Source organism: Strix aluco, chromosome 19, assembly GCF_031877795.1.
Source record: "Strix aluco isolate bStrAlu1 chromosome 19, bStrAlu1.hap1, whole genome shotgun sequence".
NCBI classification, from domain to species: Eukaryota; Metazoa; Chordata; class Aves; order Strigiformes; family Strigidae; genus Strix; species Strix aluco.
Genome location: NC_133949.1, coordinates 12,804,719 through 12,827,025, shown reverse-complemented (window position 1 = coordinate 12,827,025; position 22,307 = coordinate 12,804,719). Strand labels below are relative to the sequence as shown.

The 22,307-nt window shown below is 44.2% G+C and overlaps 1 protein-coding gene and 2 non-coding genes across 8 annotated transcripts; 2 read left to right on the top strand and 1 right to left on the bottom strand.

The window, feature by feature from the left end:
* Positions 1 to 141: 141 nt before the first annotated feature.
* RAD51C (RAD51 paralog C) lies at positions 142 to 18,746 on the bottom strand. 6 transcript variants are annotated; one of them, XM_074845496.1, is made up of 9 exons: positions 18,569 to 18,746; positions 17,138 to 17,396; positions 16,714 to 16,880; positions 15,594 to 15,727; positions 12,684 to 12,815; positions 10,346 to 10,412; positions 6,707 to 6,767; positions 4,132 to 4,192; positions 142 to 457 (listed from the first exon to the last, which is right to left on the bottom strand). In XM_074845496.1, exons 1-9 carry the CDS (start codon positions 18,684 to 18,686, stop codon positions 356 to 358), a joined length of 1,101 nt encoding a protein of 366 aa, XP_074701597.1. In that variant the 5' UTR covers positions 18,687 to 18,746; the 3' UTR covers positions 142 to 355. The 6 variants fall into 6 exon arrangements, 5 of the variants coding, with proteins under 5 accessions (XP_074701597.1, XP_074701599.1, XP_074701600.1 ...); XM_074845498.1 differs by lacking the exon at positions 18,569 to 18,746 and adding an exon at positions 18,308 to 18,483; XM_074845499.1 differs by lacking the exon at positions 4,132 to 4,192.
* A 1,499-nt stretch (positions 18,747 to 20,245) lies between these two features.
* LOC141932363 (small nucleolar RNA U3) lies at positions 20,246 to 20,459 on the top strand. Its single transcript, XR_012625813.1, has one exon. It is a non-coding gene; the product is annotated as a small nucleolar RNA U3 (small nucleolar RNA).
* Positions 20,460 to 21,682: 1,223 nt separating this feature from the next.
* LOC141932354 (small nucleolar RNA U3) lies at positions 21,683 to 21,896 on the top strand. The gene has a single exon (XR_012625804.1). It is a non-coding gene; the product is annotated as a small nucleolar RNA U3 (small nucleolar RNA).
* Positions 21,897 to 22,307: the final 411 nt, after the last annotated feature.

Sequence of the window (22,307 nt, the reverse complement as noted above, 5' to 3'; positions counted from 1 at the left end):
AAAATTCAGATACATGCAAAAGCAGATGAGTGATCGAGACCTGTGTCATTAAATGTACTGTATTAGATGCTCGCATTTCGTTGTTGTTTTACCCAGAGTAAAAGAAGTAGTTGTATTCTCCCCCCAAAAACCTGAAGCCTCTTGTTGTAGAAAACATAGATTTTTATTATAAAATTAAGCCACACACAAAGGATTTTCCTGCGACATAAATTTGCATATTGCAGTCCTAATGTTAAAATAATGTCCAGAGCAGGAATTTAAGGCAGAGTCTCTCAGGCCACCTTTGGCTGCATGTTCAGTATGCAACTGTTCCCATGTAGCACACATTTTTTAACATTCAACTTCTGAATCGCTATTACTTTTCCTCCTCTCTCCGTGGCCGTTTGCGAGGGTTCATTTCAGTATCTTCTGCATTTTGAGTGACAGCTGGAGGCTGCACATCTCGGAAGCCATGAGACTGTAACATATAAGCAAAATCATGCGGTAACACTTCCATGGATATAAAGCATGAGTAACTAGTTCCCAGAAGATCAGAATAAGGTATGATGCTGTCATTTATTTTAGATGAGCGGCCACGGAACGTTTATAGACCAGGCTAAGGTCAGAACTGCAAGCTTTTCAACACACGTGCCAACTAGTAACTCTGTCTCCTCATTTTATTTTTTAAAGATATTTTATTTTCACCAACCAGGCTATCATTTTCATTTTACCACTAATAACGCCTATGGCTACGAAGCACTGCTTTTCTGTAAATTAACCTATGTGCCTATTTAAATAAATTAAAAGCCAAATCCTTCAGCCCTTATTCAGGCTCCCACAGAAGCAAGGAGATGACTGGATTAATTGCCTCAGCCATTTTCAGAAACAAAACTGAATTTCTAAAACCTAGGGCATTTTTGTTTCATGCATCTACTTAATGAACTGAAAACATCAATGAGACGTTGTAGGAGACCAGCATTTCTGAATCAGTTTCTAGACTGCAAAGACTGTCCCAGCATAGTAATTTATGGGACACAATGGGATGAGAACCTTTAACTGCCAAAAACTAAATGTAGAAGTGAAAACTAGATGCTGCTACTCAGGAGAGAGCTTGAAGTGATCTATTTGGATTAGTGCCATTTGTATTTTCTGTTACCTTAGCTCACAGTTTAATGATTTTTAAAGATTTTACAATATGAAAGATTTGGAAAATCAGTTAGTTAAACATGTCATCAATGCAGATGGAGAAACTGCGCTGACATGTGAAGCTGCAACTGTCTTCCCATCTCCAGACAAATGCCGTGCAGGGAGCACTGCTGACAGCTCAGTGAAGACTCTCACTGCAGTGCAGACTTACAGAGGAAAAGGGGTTAATCAGAAAAAGAAATTGCTTTGGGGATCCTAAATGCTCACAGAGAGACAATGTGGGGATGAGAGCAGTTCAGGAAAGCTGACATTTTAGGTTGGTGCAGTGTGAAAAGCAGGTAGAATTACTATCAGACATGTGACTTTTCTAAAATGCCAGTGTGTCCCACACCAAGATCAGTCCAAAACAAAACCAAACCCAATCAAAATGTTTAGCTTAAGTTTCCCATCTCTGTATTCCTATTTCTAAATGCCTCACCTCACACAGCCTATGATTTTAAAGGAACAAACAGCAAGAGGTGCCACAAGGGCAGAATTTGTGCAGTCCCTCTGCTATTATAAGCAACTCAAGTGTTATTCTAAATAGCGTAATGGGGAATCTTCAAGTTTAGTGTTTCACTGCTGCTTGCATCTAATCTCTGCCATTTCCCTTAGGCACAAAGGTGGATCTCTAGCCAAGAATCCACTTAATCCAGCATGCTAGACTCCCAGTGAAAGCATTCCAATGGTTATAAAGGCCAGAACACGATAAAGTAGGCTGCTTAGTATGGATGTTTTGCATTTAGTTAAAGGCATGTACCTTCTGGGCATAGCACCTCAAAAATACAAGAATTTTGTGCATATTTGTGAAGCTTATTGGTGTTTTTTAGATGGCGAGAATGTGGCTAATGGAACCAAGGACCTACAAAGCTCAGTCTGTGGTCATTTTGAACTGCTCTTTTAACATCTTCTGGTGTCTACAAACACAGACTGCATCGAGACTGACAAAGGTAGATAGATGGCTTTACTACTTGAGCAGTATTCTCATTGCTAGTCTGGCAGACCCTCCACACTTCAGGGAAATACTGACAATTCCTACCCAGAAGATAGGTCCTGGGCCTCTGTCTTTCACGGTAAAATAATCAGGTCGCATTACCTGGGAAATTTAGGTGAATCAGATGATCTACTTACTCCCTCCTGCATAAATTGATTTACATTTCTGTACTCTGCATTTAAGAATGAATCCTTATCAGCCTGTGAAACAAACTCTCTTCCATTTGCTAGGTGCTCCACAGCTTCCACACTTGCTCAAAGTGGTGACTGACTTGCAAATATGCTGGAAAGGTCACAGCTGGAAAAAAACCTAGAGCTCTGTCACTAAATTACACACTTCTCCACCGGCCTACAGGCGCTGAACAGCCAGTTTGTCAATGCTACCAAAGTACCTAATTTGCATAAGACTAATCATCTTTGAGGATCTAGGCTTGAAGAATTTATTTTTTAATTATCTTTTTTTGTATGCTGGTTATAGATAGATGTGCTAGATCAGATTTGGAAACATTGAACACGTATTTACATCTTCCAGTTTAACTACAGAGATGGGAATGAGAAATGATAACAGCAGACTGTTACCATCAGACCTCAATTTCATGAAAGAAACAGGGATAATACATTTCTTACTTACAGAAACCATATGCTGAAGCAGCTCAACAGGATTAAGGGAAAAAACACAGGGATAATCTTAAGTTTTAACTAATCTTTGGTTACGATACACTCTCAACTGTATTTCAAGATTTCAAGACTTCTGCATTCACACAGAAGAAGAGAGCATAGCTGTTTTATAATGCATATAAAACTGAAAGGAAAAGGCAATTAAACGGTCTTAAGATAAAATCCATCTGTTTGTCAGCTGGAGAGAAAGGGCTGCATACTCATATCACATGATCCAAACAACCTTGGGATGTAGTCCCACTTACCCTTCCAGTCTTTACAGAACTAAGAATATATGGATTTGCAGTATTTCTTCTGTCCAGGTGAATACATTCAGGAGTGCAAAAAACTGATTTCTGTTCAATAGTTTGAAGATCTCATCTTATGGCAGCATTAGTATCTGCAGAAAATGCTATGGCAACGTGTTTCCATGAGGACACACAGCAAATAGTTATGGCATGTACCTATGTATCTGACATTTGAAGATCTAAGAGTCGAGTGGTGGGCTTTTTTTAAGCCTAAATACAGCTTAGACAGTATGTTTTCTCATTAATATGTATCTAAGCACTCCACAAAAGAAAATAATCACAGGATTTAACTAGGCGTGAATAAGGACTCCAGCCATAAGCTGGAAGCTCCTCATATGATAGGGACAGAAGAGAAAAATCTGTATATATTGGCTGGTCATAGGGTCACCAGTAGGTTGGAGCTATGGAAGAGATAAATACAACCTAGGTTATACCAGGCAAGGCACTTAGAGCAGGGACGTGGAAATATATATGGCACAAAGCACGGATAAGACCTCTGCAATACCATGTATGATTCTGGTCACCCTTGTCCTAAAAAGATAAACTCAACTGGAGCAGATGCAGAGAAGAGCCACTTGGGAAACGATGACCTACCCAACAAGGGAGAAAACAGCTTGGCTTGTTCAAGTCTCCCAGAATGAAGGCTCAGAGGGTGCATGACTGCTCTCTGTAATTGCACTCAGGCCAAAAGTTAACATCAAGGGCAGATAAAATAAGCAGTACTAGCACAAGAACAGATGGGGACAGGCTGCCTGTAAATTTGATCTGGAAATCAAAATGTTTTAACTCTAAGAGAACTAACATGCTGGGACATTTTTCTAAAGAGAAAAGGTGCAAAATATTCGTAAACCTAGCGACATCCCAGAATTACTGGTTACCTTCAGAAAGCAACTGAAAGGTAACACTAAGAAAGCAAACATCATTCTCAGCTTTGTCTGTGTCTGAAAATTCCTTCACAGCCATCAATTTGCTCCCATGTCTGTATCTCCATCCCAAAAGAAATACTAACTGTAATGTGATATGGTATGGTTGACTCCTTCTGACTCGGCGATTTGTACAATGTTGCCAACCTGGTTAAACAAAAAACAGATAATTATGATTAGTGAATACAATAAGAAAAATCCCAAGTAACCAAATGACCGGACCCAAGTTTTCCCAAAGTCATGGGCTAGGTGACCACTGGCATTCTGATGTATGTATTTTCATATAGGTCATTTAAACTGTGTTTTATTCCCCAGCCTTACATGACTTGTCAGCTCAAATACAATGTAGACCTACTAGAAAGAGTGAATGATTAATTAGCCTTGTTTCATCACTGTATTTGATCACGTTTTTGGAACAATGTTCATTACGAATTAATTCCAAATGCCACTTTCTTCAAATGCAAACAAAAAAGGTGTTGAGCACAACTCTCTCCTACTCCATTAAGCAATCATTTGTTCACCGACCTCTCAACATTGGGAGATACCCTCAAGAATTCAAATACTTCTAGGGAGGTTTTTTCTAGAGATTTCACAAGCCTGTCAACATAACCTGCTGGATGGAGAATGAGAATAAGATGTTCTATTTCTAAGCCTGACCTTGCCACTGACATACAGCATAACCTTGAGAAAATCATTTCTCTTGTATTTCTCCTCTAACACTTGCTTGATTTTGTGCATTTAGACTCAAAGCAATGCATCCTGATTTGTGCTTATGCAGCACCTAGCCCAGTAATACACTTGCATAATATAAATAGAAGATTGCAAAGCTCAAAAGCAAGGGATTTTTCAATCAGTCCCAGGGCTGCTAGTCTGCACCATGCCCACCTTCCCAAAACTTACACTTATCTAAAGCCAATATAGAAAGTGTTCTGCTCTCTGTATCAAGACACCCTGCCAAAGATCCTGTTAATTATTTGTGGGTTTTTTTTTTCCTCCCTGAGGTGTCATTCTATTAGAGAGCACGTAATTACAGCCTGAGGAACACTGCCACTTCATATTAGCTACACAGGGAATTCCTCAGAACATTTAAGTGGTGGGTTATACTTTACAAAATAGCCCAAATTTGAAGCTGCAGAAGCCATACTTTTACAAGCGCTCAGCTAGAGCTCTGCTGCATGCCTCTGACTCAACAGGATCTTTTCTCACAGCAATGAGAACCCTTATAATTAAGCTCTGACATTTTCAGTTGTAGAGAGAAAGGAGACAGGTATCACATTTGGTCAAAGCACAATTGAAAAAAAAAAAAAAAGGAAAAAGGCAAATGGCTTTTCAAATGGTCATCTTTGTGCCTCAATAACCTAATACGAAAACCAAGAACAAACCCATGATGGATCATCAGGTATAGGTAGTTTGTGTAAAAATGCAACAGAATCTAGCTATTTTTGCTTTTTACAATAGGAGTTGCTATGCTTCTGCAGGCCCCGCTCCATATTAGCTGCATATTTAGAACAGTAAATAAAACATGTTTGTCTATCTTTGGCTTGCTTTCTGGAACCTTGTATCCCCAACCTTCCTAGCTGTGTTGCAGAAGAAAAAAGCTCTTTACTTTTGATATATAAAATTAACTTTTCTTCACTCTGCAATCATTATGTTGATGCAACTTCTGTCTTATAAAGGCTGTTAACTAATCAGTGATGTTAATTTAATTCCAAATTAAACAGCCTGCTGTAATCGTTCTGCATTGCCTTCAAACTTAGAATTTAAAAAACAAAACTCCACAAGAATGTGTGGAGCTGCATTTTTCTTTCAAGTTTGACAAGCAAAACTATGCACAACAACATTCCAGCAGCATTTTTGTTCACTGTTTGCAGAAGATTAGGGAATTGAAAGAAGGCTTCTTAATCTCAAGTTGCTGCATTGTGATACTATATAGAAGACAAATTTAACTGACCAGGAAAGAGAAGTGAGCTTGCAGTATAGTGAAGAGGGGCAAAAAGAACCAGGAAACTTCTAGAAAAGATCTCATTGTAACAGACAGAACTTCATACTGGTTTTAGAAGGCTCATCCTCACTTCTTTGGGCTTCTAAAATCATCCTCCACATGTCAGCTCTGCACTGGGAGTAAATGCAGCTCTCATTCTGCCTCTCTGCAGGTCACTGTAACTTGGTATCTGCATAGCTGTCTGGTTTTGGAGAACCACCCTGCTGCATTCAGAAACAGAAAGGTCCAACAGCTGCCACTGAGGCCAGTAGGCCTATGGTCTGTCCTGAGAATCACTACTTAGGTGGAAAGCCTGCTTTGGCATCTTTGGCTTTGGACTGACTGGGGCCTAAAAGACTGAAACAAAGTCAACTGCCTGCCTGCAAAATGTATATAGTAAAAAAGAAAAATATTTCTACTTAGCCACCAGATCCTAAATGGGTGTATCTGAGCACAGCACTGCAGCAAGTTGACCACAGTGAGAAGGAGGAGCATGACAGTTCAGCCCACACCATCTTAGGCTGAACTAGAAAGCTCTTCCTGAGCCTCAGTAGCCTGGGACGTGACAGACCAAGGCCAAAAGTCAAATTCAAATCCCTGCTTAGCCATTAGGGCCAGTCTGAAAAAGATTCTCAAATGTCCCATTTGTCAGTACCTTCCTGGCCTACATTTTCACTTACCTCTGACTGTTGTCCCAGTGAAAGATTAAACGGACAGTAGCAGCATGTCCCCAGCTTTCTCCTGGGTGAACAAAATGACAGGCCATTTTATTTATCTCCTATAACAGCAGCATCATCAGTAAACTGAACTGAAATTAGACCAGTCTTCCAAAAAAAACCCCATGATTAAAATATATACACCTTTCTTGCAGTAATGAATCACATCATCTTCATATGTGCAAGGATTTCACAACTAGTTTATCAAATATACTGAGACAAGGAATAACCTCTGTACTCACAGTGTTTTACAGAAAGCTTGATGCAATACTTCCATATATGTAGAAAGATTTTATATATACCTAATAAAGGACAGGTTCTAGACAAATCTTGAAAACAGAGGCACCATGAAGAAAAGATTTTTCTAATTACTACTGAAGAAGTCTAGTGAGTATGTCTAAATCCTACTTCAAAACTGTGATATTCTGTCTCTCAGGCATAATTATGAGCAAACATCACTCCCTTTGGGATAGAAGCTTTGGGAGAAAGTCAATGATTATTAAAGTATTAAGGGCCCCTGAAGCAGTCTTCTGCTTCTGACAGCAAAATGCAAAAGAACACAACCAAAAGCAAGGGGCGGGGGGGTGTGGAGGAGAGAGAGAAGTTTGGATCATTATCCTATTTCAGGGGAAACGATCCTACTGTTTCAGTTCACACCTGACCACAGGATCAGTCAATTTACAGGCAGTTTTATTGGGTGTTTTCCTCTGTTTATCCCAGGAGACAGTCAATAGTCCGAAGATGGATGGCATTTTAAACCAGCCATTTTGGTTAAGTGCTGCTGCAAGCCTCTCCTATTCACCTCCACACAGCCCTGTAACTTCTGAATCACATGCTGGTCTCCATCATGTCACCAGCCCCATGTGCCCTATGTGCTCTGGTATTCGTTATAGCACAAAGAAAACAAATGATTCAGCTGTAATGGAGACCTAGACCCTCTAGGCATCTTGCCAGACCGTGCTCCACTATATCTAAATTGAGATTAAAGATTTTGGCTATCAGATATGGTTCCGAGTCAGAGATCAAAACACATTTTATAATGGGTACAAATTCCACACCACAATGTTTCCAACTGTATCGAATATGAGAGAAAAATGCTACTGTAAAAAGAGATATTTCTGAGTTAAACTGGCTGTAGATTAATATTTGACCTCCTTTCTAAATATATCTAGTAGAAATGTCTAGGAAACCCGGCTTAGCTATCACTAGTGGGAAAGAAGCTGTCCCCTTCATAAAGCTCTTGACTTAATACCTTGCAGCATCTGTGCTTTTTTTTTTTTTTCCCCCATAATTAAGAAATTCCCTTCTGCTAAGAAGCTGAATAAGGATTTAGAGATTAATGCTCTTCTGAAATCTTAGAAAAGGCTGTTTCTGCGGCTTAGCAATCAACAGGGAAAAAACCTATTTAGGGGATGCAATAGGATTGATTTTACTTGGGGTTTTGCTGCTGCACCCTCCTCCAACAGTTTCTTTGGCTACAACCGACCATGGAGGAGTAGGATGTTCTTTAGTCTTTATGAGGAGACTGTCGAAATAGCATTCCCTCAGAGTGGGTCGTAAAAAGGACCTTGTAATGCACCAGCTCAACACCTGCACTGAGTCTATGGAGTAGATTCCCATCAGAGTGAAAACAGCTTTGTACCACTCTGAAACGCTCAACTTGAGACACTGCTGTTTAGGATGAGGGCAATATATCTCTTAGCTTAAACATTTTACCAACTGGTACAAAGTTTCATTTTTGCAAGAGTACATTACTCAGTTTAATAGTACTCTGCTGCTACACACACATTCTGGTGAGAGTCACTATCGGTTTATGGTCAACATGAGGTTATGTCAAATTAAATGTTTGTAAAAGAAAATATGCACAAGAAAATACATGATATATATGAATTATAGCCTACTCTGAATGTCTTCACATTCTTCACTGTCCCTATGACTCAATAAACACAAGAGCTCTCAAACAACACTGGCTATTGAAAAAAGACAGAATCTATTAGCTTTAATTGAGTTTGTAGCCAAAAAGGCTGCCAAAAATAATACATCAGAGAGCAAGAGGCAAAAACAACAAAAAGGGTCAGATACTGGAAGCTGGGTCTCTAACTGCATGCACAGCTCAAAATTCCACATTCTTCACATTCTCAAAGGAGATGGTCTGTATTTGTTCATTTTATCTCATATCTGTGCCGAATGGTTCGATGCCTGTACAGACTCCGAGAACATCTTTGCCTTTGTACTGTCCCCTTCTGCCTCCCCTCCAGAACAAGGGAATCATTACTTAGTTCACAGGAACTGAAGCTGTGGACAGAGAATTTGTGCCCTTTAAGCCCATCATAACACAAAGTTACAACCTGAAATGAGATTTAAACGCTGAGCTTTTTCCTAATTTGTCAAAATCTCTGCTTCAGAAGAACTGTTCTATTTTCCCCTGCGACCGCAGCAGAAGAGTCTGCATGAAGACTCATGAAGAGTCTCATGACAGGGAAAAATGGAGCAGCCTGTAAAAAACACTTAAACTCACTATGGGCAGGCTGTAGTTGAGGATCCCACACAGAACTTCCCTCTACATCGTAACTGTAGAGAGCAATGGGTAGAGAGTTCCAGCTATGCAGCAAATATGAAACACCTTTGCAAATAATTAATGGAATGTGTTCAAGTGTAATAGCAAAATAAACAATTTCAACTGTTTTGGAAAGGCAGTGAATGATTCTCAGGGAATTTACAAAACTGCAGCACAGTTTGAGGTGTGGAACCATTAAGCTGTGTTCTTCTCTTAGTGCTTTAACCTGTTCATCACCACATTCCTGCTAGAGATTTACTGCCCCCAGGACCACCCCTACATTTTTTGATGATCATTCACTAGCCAATTTCAGTCTAAATTATATGATTTATCAGAGGTTTACTTATTATTTAAATAGCTCCAGCTTACCCGGCCCACTTTTGGCAGAAATGGATTGGGAGACAATCACATAAACAGCTCAGCCAGCATATAGGATGAGGCAGTGACCTCCAGGAGGGGTAGTGGCCTCCTTAGCTGACACAGCTGCAGCTGGAACAGAGGTAACTCCACAGCCCAAGATCCTCAGGGGAAGGCTGCAATACATTAGCTGCACGTCTCAAAACCTACTTACTCAGAGAGTTCTTAGTGCTTCCCCATAAAGGGTGATTCAGTCATCTTAAGGAATAGTGATAGATCTAATATCAAGTTTAGTATTAAAAATTTTGGTTTAAAAAGGAAAAAAAAAAAAAAATCCACCAACGCTCTCAAACTGTGAGTTTCTGCCATCTAAAAATGTCATGACTTTTAAAAATATTTGTAATCGCTTTTCAAAAATCTAACCAGGATTCTAATCTGCACACCATGTTTGAGTTTAGACTAAAATTTGATAGTTGCTAATTATAATCACAATGCTGACATAGATAAGTATTGCTGTAGAGTTCCACAACGCTAGCAGTTCCAGATGGGTCTAATATTTTCACCATGGATTCTGCTACACTGCAGAAATTCAGCAAACAATTTCATTTTCTTTGTACACAATGTCAAAAGAAAGGAAGTCATATATTTGAAGATTAAATCAGTTTTCAACTCACAAGCTAAACACCTACCTAAAGCAGGTACCAGTGTTGACTGGCTTTGTCCAATCCTTGTTGTCATTTGGTTTGTCAGAACTACCTAAAAGAGGAAAACAGAAGCAAACAAGAAAATCTCAAGAAAAGAAGCATACTCGTGGGAGGAAAGAGGGATTTTTCAAAAAGCTTAGCAATAAACTAGTTACTCAGGCAAAATTCTTGCCAACTGCAATGAAGCTTCCGTGTTAACAAGAAGAAACTGTAGAGGTGCCTCATCTTTTCTCAATAGTCAAAACAAAATAAGACAACCCTGCAAAATATATTTTCAGTTTGCATGGAAGGTAGATTTCTTTCATTCAACCTAAATTTCTCCCTTCCCAAGGAATGCAAACTCTACACAACTCATATATTCCACTGTATTTGTACTAAATACTGTTTGGATCTGTATTCAGATGCACGTGACTCGTACTAGCCCTCTTTATAGAGATAGATTTCAGTCACTGTGGCATAAATGAACTTGGTGGTGCTGCTCAAAACATGCATAAGCCTAGTGATTAACAGAATATCTGCACCTTGTAGTCTAAAAATGCGCAAGTGGGTACAATACAAAGCAGAATGAAAGTGAACAGACAGAGCGGGGGAGTGTTTTCGCAGCACGAATCACTCGTAGGAGGTTCACAGACAGTCTAGGTTAGATCCCTGGTAGAAGAGGGGGTGGGTGAGACAGAAAAGAGCCAGGAATATTAATTGCAAAGTTCATTAAAAATGAAAAAAAATTGTACCTATCTTAAACCCTAGGGGTTTTCATTGTTTGATGTGCTTGTATGATTCTTGCTTGAACAGTTAGAAAAGTGTGCGAGAGCAGGCAGTTCCACTGAGCATGCAGGGCATTTACAGACCTGAAAGCCCCAAGACATATACTGCTTATTTGAGAGAGGTAACTCATCGCATATGGACTGTAACAGCCCCAGGTAGGCTCCCCATCTCACTGCTGGAGAAGGGCTGCTCTGGACATCCTAGCACAACCCACTGAATTCAGCTTTAGAAACCAGAGGAACTTACACCCCACCACGTTAGAGCGTTCAGGCTGCCTGACTTTGCTGCCCGACAAGCATCTCTGGCACACAAGGTGAATTTAGACTGCTTGGAACTACATGGAACTAACTCAGAACCTAACGAGAGGGCCACTCCGAGCTAAACCATTGCTGAAGCTCTGTGATTGATCACTTCTTTAGCAAGTGTTTCTTTAGCAAGCGTTTGTACTAAACCGCTCACTTGTTCAATGGAAATAAGTTATACGTGTTTCCCTTGACCACAGGTAGAAAGACTGTACAATGACAACTGCTCTTGTTCAAGGTCACCAGGTACCCAATTTATGAGTGAAAGTGCTCAGTAAACTGGAGGCTCTGGAAATCCAGCAGCCATATAACATTCCTCTCCCTTGGTACCCACAGCAGCAGGAAGAAGCTTCACAATTCATGGCAGGGCGAGAGAGGGGGAACGCTTTGAGCAGCAAGGCCAACCGCCTAACCCCTGCGGAAGGTAGAGCTGCGCTCCTTCCCTTCCTGCAGCTATCAGAGGAAGCACAAGGGCAGGCTTATTTTTAGCCGTTAGGAACAAAAGCCAATTGAACAAGAGAGTTGTGGGTGACAAGGTTGCGAGTCACCTGGAAACAATTACAGGCACAAGCACCATTTTGAGACTCTGTAAGCTCCAATTCCTAAACAATGCTTTTCTGAGCTGTAAAAAACTTGCCAAAACAACTTCTGGAACAGATGTAGCTTCTGAGTGCCATCTGCTGGCTACGTGGCTGCAGATCTGCTGGCCTCCATATTGGCGTAAATGCTGTAGAAACAATGCCCAGGAAGGAAGCTATGGGTTTCCATGGATGCCAGAAGAGCAAGCCAAACTAGCAGATAAAGTGGTTTTCCTCCCTAAGAACAGTTCCTCCACTAAGGCTGTGGTTTATTTTTAAACGAAGAGTGGAAAGTTATGTTGGAACTGCTAAATACTCTGATGTGTTTTAATGTGCACACTTTGTAGGCAGAAGTCACCAAAGGAGCATTCCTTGTCCAACTAAATCATTAAAGAAGATGATGTGAAACAGCATGACAAATTGATACACTACCATTTAATTAAGATCCATGGGATGCTTTTAATGAAAATTTTACTTATTTTGGCAAGTCTAGGAATTTTTCACCTAAACAGATTTGCCTGTGCGATCCATCTATATTTACTAGCCAACTTGGCAAGCACGAATGTAGAGGACATTCTTGCAGTTTTATTTTGCTATTTACAGACATCTGCTTAATTCTTTGCAATGTATTTATTCCAAAGTAGCATCTTTTGTGATTTAAACCTGCCATAGACTTACCGCTGATTTATGATCGTTTGCTATGATGATCAGCTGTTGTGCCAAACCGTTCAAAAGCCTTGTTCGGAGCGAGAGGTCCTCGAAGTCATGGCGAAAAGGAAATGCAATTCCATCAACCACCACCAGCCGGACCTAAATGCAGAAGAAAAGGAAACACTACCATTACTATCCTACAAAGAAATGACAAAAAGCAGTTAAGACCTCTTTTTAAGTGCACTGGAATGTTTTATAGATAACAAACTTTTATTTCTCAGTCACACGTGCATGACTGCATCACAGCCACTGTCTCACTCTCTCTCCAGGAGACAATCAGCACCCCACAAGAGTGTGGGGTAAAGAGCCTCCAGCTCCAAACGCAGCAATACACTTGCTAAGAGCAGTACTGCACTGTGCACAGATACCAGCTCAGACCATAGCTGCGCTAGTTTAAACAAAATGCTGCACTAAGCTCTCCCGTTAGTTAACTCAGCACAGAGCTGCCCTTCTGACTGTTCCCAGTTTCAGAGCTCACACACTTAGAGCTAGCTGACTGATCCCTGCAGCACCTGGTACAGAATACAAAATAACAAAGCTGGACTTAAAGCCTTGCACAAGAGAAGCTGGAGGAAAAAAATATTGTTAAACACCAGAATTGTACTTCAATCAACTCTCCATGAACACTAATTTATTTCACTTTCTCCCTCAAAAATTAAATCCAAACCAAAATTAGAATACATGCTGTCTGTAGTCACTGTTAAGATAACTCATCTGATTCTAAGGCTCGTATCAGTGATCTATCTTAGAAATACGAATTTTAAGAGATGCTTAAAGATATTCCAGACACCACGCAATGGAGCTGAGTATCTATCTTGCCTGAAGATGTTTGCTTTGGTGAATTATTTCTTTTGTAGCAATCATTAGCTGGAGCTAGAGCACAATGCCGCTGCTGGCTCATCACCCTCAAGACACTATATAAACATTAGTCTGGGATTTTGATTTATTCTAACTTCATTTGTTGTAGCTGTTTTGATGACCCAAGTTTGTCTGAAATACAGAAGGGAGACGAACAGCCTTACAGTGTCTGCATGTTCAGATGTCACTCAAATCCTAGGTATCTACAAGTTCCTGCATTAATGCACAAGATAACAAACTGGAAACAACACAAGAAAACTGATTTTCTATATTATTGATTTAACTCATTACTGAGAAGTTGCTTTGAGTCTGGAACATACAAGCCTGCAGCAAACATCCCTGTGAAATAGCCCTGGGTCTCCAACTGAAAAAATCATAATTTGAAAAAGATTAAGTAGTTAGGATTAAAAGACGACGTTCTTCTGTTCTCTCATTTTTCCTCCTTCCTGCAAATTCTCATCTATGAGCCTGTACATCTTCCTCATGCATAATTTTTTGACTTTAAGAACAATCAGTTTAACAGTATAAACATGACTCATGCCAGAAAGGAATATATATATAGTTATGTAACTTGCCTATCAGATGAATATGTCCAGGTAGGATGTAATTTAGTTTGCTTTCTCCCAGTTGCACTTATTACAAAGACCAAACAAGTATACTTAAAGTATTCAAGAGTAGGCTATATAGAGAAAGCTTGATGACACATGCCTTCTCTGTGTTAGTTTGTCTCTACTAGACCTTAAGGAATTAGGTTTGTTATGACAAGAATATTTTCTAACATAGTCTTTTTCATATTACTGTTCTTTCTCATATTATTAACAAGATTTCAAACCAATTCATATTTCCAAATGACACTCTGTATGACTATGTCTCTCTCAAAAAAAACCTAAAACCTGGAGGTTTCCTGTGGTCCCAGTCTCAGCTCCAGGTCTGCACAGAGGGATCAGGCTAGTTTTAATGAGAGCTGGACTGCAATAAGCAATCTGTCAAGTCACTTATAGCCTGTCCAAGGAATCACCAGAAGGTCTTACAGTTCTCCTGCAACCTTCAGTATTTCAGGCTCCAGGCCAAGCACAGATAATCAGCACAGATGGTACCAGAGAACTGCAGCCCAATGTAACTGTGCTAATGAAGCCATGTACTTTCCACAAGAGCAAACACAACAGGGCACCGTTAGTACCTGGCAGGGAAAGGGAAATACCAGACTACACTAAGCAAAAGTAAGACTTCCATCTGTGCTTTCAAGAACATAGCAGCTTCCAAAAATTGGAGTGATATGCAAAAGACAATCTAACTCAACAATACTGATTTGCGCTCTGTTAGAATGAGGCACGAGTCACCTTCCCCAGATCCTGTTAGGGAGTGATCTGCTGTGCACAATCTAGAAATCTGGAAGGGAGGTGGTGAAAATCTGCCTTACAATAGCATTTCACTAAGACACTAGGTACTAGGAAACTTTTTGGCTGTAGTCCACCCAAGAGTCAAGCTGCAGGCTCTGGTTGCTTGTAGCAACGGAAGATGTGTTGGAAAGAAGAAGAGTCACTTTCTGAATGCCAAGATGGTGCCAGGATGCTTCTGGTCCTCAGTGATCTTCTAGGACAAAACAAATGGCCCTAGGGCTTTCTGATCCCCCTGCACCATGGGCATCACACGCACACCTGGCTCAGAGACTCTTTTCTAAAGCAGTTTGGTGACGATTCATAATGCAGCGCTCACAGAAACATAACAACATGTGGCAACATAGATCCAGTATCCTTGCCTCAAAGTGGAGATTCGGGATGATGGCAGCAGTGGTAGCAAAAGCAAATTACTCTCAAGAGTAATTGGGATGGGAATAAAAAAGCAAACAAGCAAGCAAGCTTTACATTTGTAGTCTGGCATCAGCCAATATATTACTGCCAAACTGATGAGGTACCAAGGTGTTACTCATGTTACTCTTACTGTAACAGATGAACATCCTTGAAAATCTTTAGTGTGAAGATGAGTGATACCTTCTGATAAGTCTGCAATAACCCTTACCTTTGAATGCTCTGAAAGAAAGTCTGGGAGGAGGTAGACCTGTGCAAGAAGCTCTATGTAGTCACGGCAACGGAAGTAATATATGTGAGAAAGGATACTTTCAAGAGAGAAAGTCTCCAAAGCTTTCAGATTATCTGAGAACAAATAAATAGATGAGTAAATGAGTCAGAAGTCTGCACTAGCATACTGCATCATTCTACCAAACTATGCCTTCCACATATAGTAACAGCAAACCCCCCAGGAACAGAAACAGTCAAGGTAAAGAGTGTGAGGAACACACCTTCCATCTGGCTTGAAAGTCAAGAAGGTGGTGAGCAGATGCTATCTCAGCATTTGCACATAGATACCAGAGCCTCCAAGGGAGTACTCCAAAAATGAAAAATTTATTTCTGAAAAAAGAACTTTTCCAGTAAATAATTTTCAAGCCAGAACACTACCAGTGGACAACAGTGACTATTAATCATCCATTGTTTAATGTACAGGCAGTAGCTCATTTAATATGCTGTCCTTTTATCTCTGTTCAAACAGAAGTTTGCTGCATAAAATACTCTAAGAGTAACATAAAAGTTGTGTCAGCATCCCCAACACACTGATGGCCTAAACAATAAAACTCTTCATTAAATGCAACCTGGCTATATTGACCTTATGAAGGAGCTGAATTCCAGCTACAGTTTTACAATATGGGGCTTCAGCAGCAACATTGCCTTAAGATATTCTGCCATTCCTCTTCTCTCTCCCCAGCTGCTCTTCCTGTCCCTGCGTCACAGCACATTATCCCTCAGTTTTGCTGACAGAATTGTGTTTGGGTTTTCAATCATTAAAGTGCTAAAAAAAAAAAAAAGCAAAAGCCAAAACCCCCACATACCTAAAAAAACCCACAAATCATCATGTGGAAAAATAATTATTCTTAAAGTAGATCAGCTCAGTCTGCAGCATGGCTCCACATACTGAGGCAGTTCAGGGTATGATACAAACAGGTGGAAATAAAATGCTGGCAGCAAGAACTCCTTAAGCCAGCACTGCTGCTGAAATCCCCAAACTGTAAAACTGCAGCCTACGAGACACGGGTTTCACTCAAATCCTAGCCTGCTAGGCAGAGAGAAACAATTTAGCAGCGTACCTTCTTCTTGATGAGCTTCAGCAATAAGCTGGCAATGCTGCACACAGGCAGTGGCAATCTCCACTACTCTGTCTACCATAAAGCTGCCTTCAGTATCAATGAACACGGCTTCTCCCGCTACGCCCCCAAAGCATTCTGGGATCTGCACGTCTACCGCCAACTGCATACTGCCACGGGAAACAGAAAAAAAGATAAATATTTACATCACAAAGCTCTCCCCTCCCAAATCACTCCTGAAGTGACATTTCTGCTGAGGAATACATGGAACAGGAAGCAGTACAGCCATTATCATGATTATATTTATAATGTTGTAGAAGAATCAGAGATTGGAGTCATGACAACGAGAAAAATGAAGTCTATGTAGTTTAACTAAACAAAGAAAAGTGACTCTCAGTCACACAAAAGTAGTCTCAAAATAAAATACCATAGCTGTGTTTTCCCGACACCAGGCGCTCCACAGATCTCGGTGATTTTTGTTAGTTGCACACCACCTCCCAGAATATTGTCTAGTGCTGAACAAAAGGTGATGATGAAGCCCTGGGCTTGCTCTTCTTCCAGAAGTTCCAGTGCTGTGCACTTTCTGGTGGCGCCTGATCCCCCAGCAGTCCTTGTTGCATCCCCGTGACATTCCTGCCTCACAACCTGCAATGCTTCCAATGCCTCTTCTTTGGAGATCCCAATTTCTAGAAAAGTCAAAACCATGAAACGCTACCTTATTTTTATAAACAGTGATTTATTTGAAGTGTGAAGAGATAATTCATCTTGTTTGACAGAACGTGATCATTCTGCAGGGTAACATAAAAATATTAATCCTTTTAACATAATGCTAGCAAAACATCTCTGGAACTAACGATGTGATTTTCAAAAGAACCCAGAGCAATGACGCCCTGCGTTCAGAATTCAGGTGGCAGAAAGCTATCCGCAAATGAAAAAAAAAAATCAAAACTGCTGTTCATTGACATGGATGAGATGTGGCAGAGCAACTCACCTATTCTGCACTGAATGTGCTATCATATTAATTTCATCTGAAGCGAATAAGGTCCTGAAAAAGCAGTCAGGTTGCAGACTAGTAAGTGACAGTGACACCTACTGATCTTACTCTGAATTCTCAGGGTACTGCAGGGCTGAGCACCTTATGCATCATTTCCAGATCTGAAACACAGACCGAGTAGCAGAGAGATACCTGCAAACATCTCTGTGTGCCCATCTGTATACACACATCCCCGTCGGGATCCAGCTGCTTCACCTGGATCTTCAAGGCACAACTATTACCACATATTATTATAGATAATAAAACTATCGATAATCAAAATTCTGATACACTTCTTACAATGGCTGTGCAACTCCTATTTTAGCTTCTTGAAAAAGGCAACCTTCTGGCTTTGTAGAAGTTTGTTTTGTTTAAGGCATATACAGCTGGGGAAAGAGGAAGGAGAGAGACAGAATCCTCCTGGTTTTCTTTTGCTGTATCCTATTTGCATCTATCACGCAGCATATGAAGGCTCTTTTATCAGAATCGGCTTGGGTTTTTTTTCTTCGCTTAGGCACATGTGAAAGTCAGTAAAATTTACTTTGCCCATTTCTCTGGACTCACCTGAGGCCTCCGTGACACTTCCCAGGGGAGCTGCCACTTCAGTGCACCCCACGTGCCTCATCTACCCGCCCCACTTCCTAGGCATTAACCGTTTAAATAAGCGAAGCCCTCCTCAACCCCCATCCTCGCTAATAAGCTACTACGAAAGTTTCGCGGAAGGGGGAGGCCTGCTCGCAGCGGGGATGCCCCGGGGGAAGCGGCCTGCGGGGACACGGGCCGCCGGGCGCGGAGCGGCCGGCAGCGGGGACGCCCCGCCGGTACCTTTGCTCAGCCCGCAGGGGCCGGTCTCCAGCAGCTCCTGCGCCGTCTGGAAGCCGGCGGCGACGAGCCTCGCCCGCAGCGCGGGGGCCAGCGGGAGGCCGCCCACCGCCCGCTGCATGACGGCGGCGGCCCGCCGCCTCCGGGCCGCCCTAGGCCGCGACAGACCCCGCCCCCTCCGCGCCGGGCTGGCCCCGCCCGCCCGGGCGCGCGCGCGCCGCCCTCGGGCGGGAAGGGCAGGAGGCGGCCGCGCATGCGCGACCCCGCGGAGCCGCGAGGCCGTGGCCGCGTGCCCTCAGGCGGGTGAGGGGGCCGCGGGCGGGCTGCGGAGGAGGGGGCGCGGCCCGGGGCCGTCGGTTGTGGGAGAGTGGGCAGAAACGGCCACAGGGCCGTGGGGGCCGCAGCAGTCCTGCCCCAGGAGCGAGGCTGGCTGTGTGCTGGCTTTGTGCAGCCAGAGAGGCCTACGTGAGGCCTACGTGCCTGGCAGGTTCTGGGGGTGTCACTGCCGTCCCCCAGTTGTCACCTCGCCCGTTTCCCCCTTGGGACTGCGTTTCCCCGGGGCCAGGCCTTGCCCACTAACAGCCCCTCATCGGCGTGTCTGAGGCGCAGGCAGGAGGGCACAGTGCTTCCACCATCCATCTTGCAATTCATCTGGAGGAAACAGCTGTAACTGATTGTGTCAGCTACTGCAGGTCTTGAAGTCAAAAAGAAGTTCTTTGAGCTGTGGCGTTTTGTAGCTTCATTACTTTTCATGCCTTTCCCTAGTTTTGTGGAGGAAAGAAGATGGCTCATGCTCTTCCAATTCCCTGCCCAGTCCAGCTTGGAAGTATAAAAGGTGATTCCTTGGAAGCTCAGCTGCATGAGTCTGTCAGACAACGAAGCTATGTGAAAGTGAAGAACCTTCTGAAAAAAGGTAAAAGCTAAATTTAGACAAGTGCTGGCAGAAAAGTTTTTCTTTCTCCTGTATGCTTATATTTGTGGTAAAACCCAGTCAGCATAATATCTGTATAAGGGAGTTCTGTTTAAAAAATGTAGTTGACCTTTTCTGGTAAGTGGCACTAATGACTGCATTAAAAAAATTTATAAGTGAGTTGGAAAAAAAAGTAAGCTTTTGTCTGTAAAGAAATGATTGACGCATTGTGAAAGTAAAATTCTGAAAGCCTACTTTAGGAATATACCCTTTAAATGGGATTTTAATGTTAATTCTGGTTGCAGAATGCTTAAGGTATGATTTAGGTACTGGTATTTTTGGCACCTAGAGTTCTAGCTACATGTGGACAGGGAATTTTGTAAATGAAACCTCATTTAATCCAGTTTTATTTCGGGTTTAATATCAAGACCTTCAGCAGCAGTGGCTGTCCGGGTCTGGCGGTGGGCGGGGCGGAGACTGCGCGGGGCGGGGCAGTGTCCGCGCACTGCCGGGCCGAGAGCGGCGCGTGTGATTGGTCGTTTTCTGCGCATGATGCAAATGAGGGGGCGTGTCCCGCCGATAGTGCCCGCGCCGCCGTCCCGTGGGGCGTGGGGCCGCCCCGGGGGTCCCGGGTGGCGGTTCCGCGGGGCGGGGGCCGGGCGGGAGCACGGGGGGGTGTTGGCGGGGGCCGCGGGTGGGCGAGGCGGGGTGTCCGTGTGTTAGGGGTAGGTGCGCGGCGGTGGGGCGGCGGTGTGTGGGGGTGTTGTGTCAGGACTATACTTTCAGGGATCATTTCTGTAGTCGTTGACTAGAGGAGAGTGATCGTCCTTGTCCGGCGTCACAAGCCACGAGGAGGAGCGAGGCGCTGTCTCCTGAGCGCGAGGCGGGCGGGCGGCGCTGCGTGTGCAGGAGCCGCCCGTCATCGATGACCGTTCGCGGTTCCCCTGTTGGGTTCCGTGAGGGAGAGAGCGCGGGCTGAGTGGTTTGTGGCCCTTTTTTTTTAAGGTGGTTCTAAAAAGAGATGAGTTTTCCTGGTTTGTGTGGCGGGTGGTTCTCTGCGAGTAAACAGTTCCCATTGGCACGGAGACTCCTGGCTGCCTCCTGCGTCCCCATCTCGCCGGTATTTTGGTTTCTCACCACCCCTCAGTGGATTTCCGATAGCAGTGGCGGTTCGGGCTGCGGGCGGTTTTAGCTTTAAATGCCCGAGGGGATTGAAGATTGTTGTTCAGCGAAGAGAAATGCTATGAGAAGTTGTTAACAGCCGGGTGTGCAGGGCAGGCGATGGTGTTCTCGAGCTGTCCGTGGTGAAATGGTGGGTGCTGTGGAGTTGTTTGTGATGAACAGCTCATCGGACAGTAACCAGGGACTGGGGAGAAACTGCTCAGGATTCGCTTTTCCTGACGTGTTGTGGGAATCTGTGTGGCTCAGGCCAGACCTGGAGCGTCGTAGACATTAACCACTCTGAAGGGGGTTACGGAGATGCTGCTGCTGCTGTGCTCTTCGTCCTGCAGTGCCGTGGAGGATGGGAAACAGGTTGGGTCCTGGGGCCACAGGGTGTCTGCTGGGGTGGGGGAAACTGCGCAGCGTTGTGTCGACACTACGGCGTGGTCCTTGGTGCCCAGGCTGGGTCCAGAGATGTAGAGGACAGCGATCAGCACAGTGGAACCCTGTGGGCTTGTTCGAGTTGGTACGTGAGCGGAGCCTGAAGGTGTTGAGCCTGGGTAGCCCCTGGAAGCGCTGAGAGCGGCAGGCAGAGCCGTGCCGTGCTGCCCGGTGGCGCCTGGGCCTCTCCTCTGGTGCGTGGGGCGGCGGAGCGCGGACGGAGACGGTCGTCCCTTGTGTCATGAAAACTGCAACAGCCCGGCTCGCGTGGGTGCAGCCCCCGCGCGGGGCGGTTCGCTTGCGGGGCGCTGGCCGTGCGGGCCGGTACTCGCGGGGGCGGGGCCGTCTGGGCGAGCGGCGCGTCTGATTGGTCGTTTTCTGCGCATGATGCAAATGAGGGGGCGTGTCCCGCCGATCGTGCCCGCGCCGCCGTCCCGTGGGGCGCGGGGCCGCCCCGGGGGTCCCGGGTGGCGGTTCCGCGGGGCGGGGGCCGGGCGGGAGCGCGGGGGGGTGTTGGCGGCTGGCGCGGGTGGGCGAGGCGGGGTGTCCGTGTGTTAGGGGTGGGTGCGCGGCGGTGGGGCGGCGGTGTGTGGGGGTGTTGTGTCAGGACTATACTTTCAGGGATCATTTCTGTAGTCGTTGACTAGAGGAGAGTGATCGTCCTTGTCCGGCGTCACAAGCCACGAGGAGGAGCGAGGCGCTGTCTCCTGAGCGTGAGGCGGGCGGGCGGCGCTGCGTGTGCAGGAGCCGCCCGTCATCGATGACCGTTCGCGGTTCCCCAGTTGGGTTCCGTGAGGGAGAGAGCGCGGGCTGAGTGGTTTGTGGCCCTTTTTTTTTTAAGGTGATTCTAAAAATAGATGCGCAATTTCAAACAAGATGGGAGTTGATCGAGCTGTGGGAGGGGCCCGTCCGCGCTGCGGAGGGGACAGAAATAGACTTGCCGCTGCACAGAGTCGAAGTCGGAGAGAGCTGCGGCTTCGTGGGGTGCTGCCGAGGTGCTTTTGTGCTGTCGGGAGCGGTGGAGAGCGCCAGGGGGTCGGGGGGACCCTGCTCTCTTCCCCGTCGCCTCGCGCAGTCCCGGGAAGGCCGGTGGCTTTGGGGGGTGCAGCCTTGTAGCCCGAAGCAATGTGTCTCATCAAGCACAAGGACCACTAATCACCGGCTGCATTAAATATAACCAACCAATAGCAAGTGGAACGGTAATTACTGACCAACGGGGGTAAACTTAGG

Excerpts from the sequence above, each read along its gene's own strand:
- RAD51C (XM_074845496.1), bottom strand. The coding sequence starts at position 18,686 with ATGCAGCGGGCGGTGGGCGGCCTCCCGCTGGCCCCCGCGCTGCGGGCG. Across the intron at positions 17,397-18,568 it reads CCCCTGCGGGCTGAGCAAAG|AAATTGGGATCTCCAAAGAA; the intron begins GTACCGGCGGGG and ends TGACTTTTCTAG. Across the intron at positions 6,768-10,345 it reads AACACTGGTACCTGCTTTAG|GAGAAAGCTGGGGACATGCT; the intron begins GTAGGTGTTTAG and ends TTGTTCACCCAG.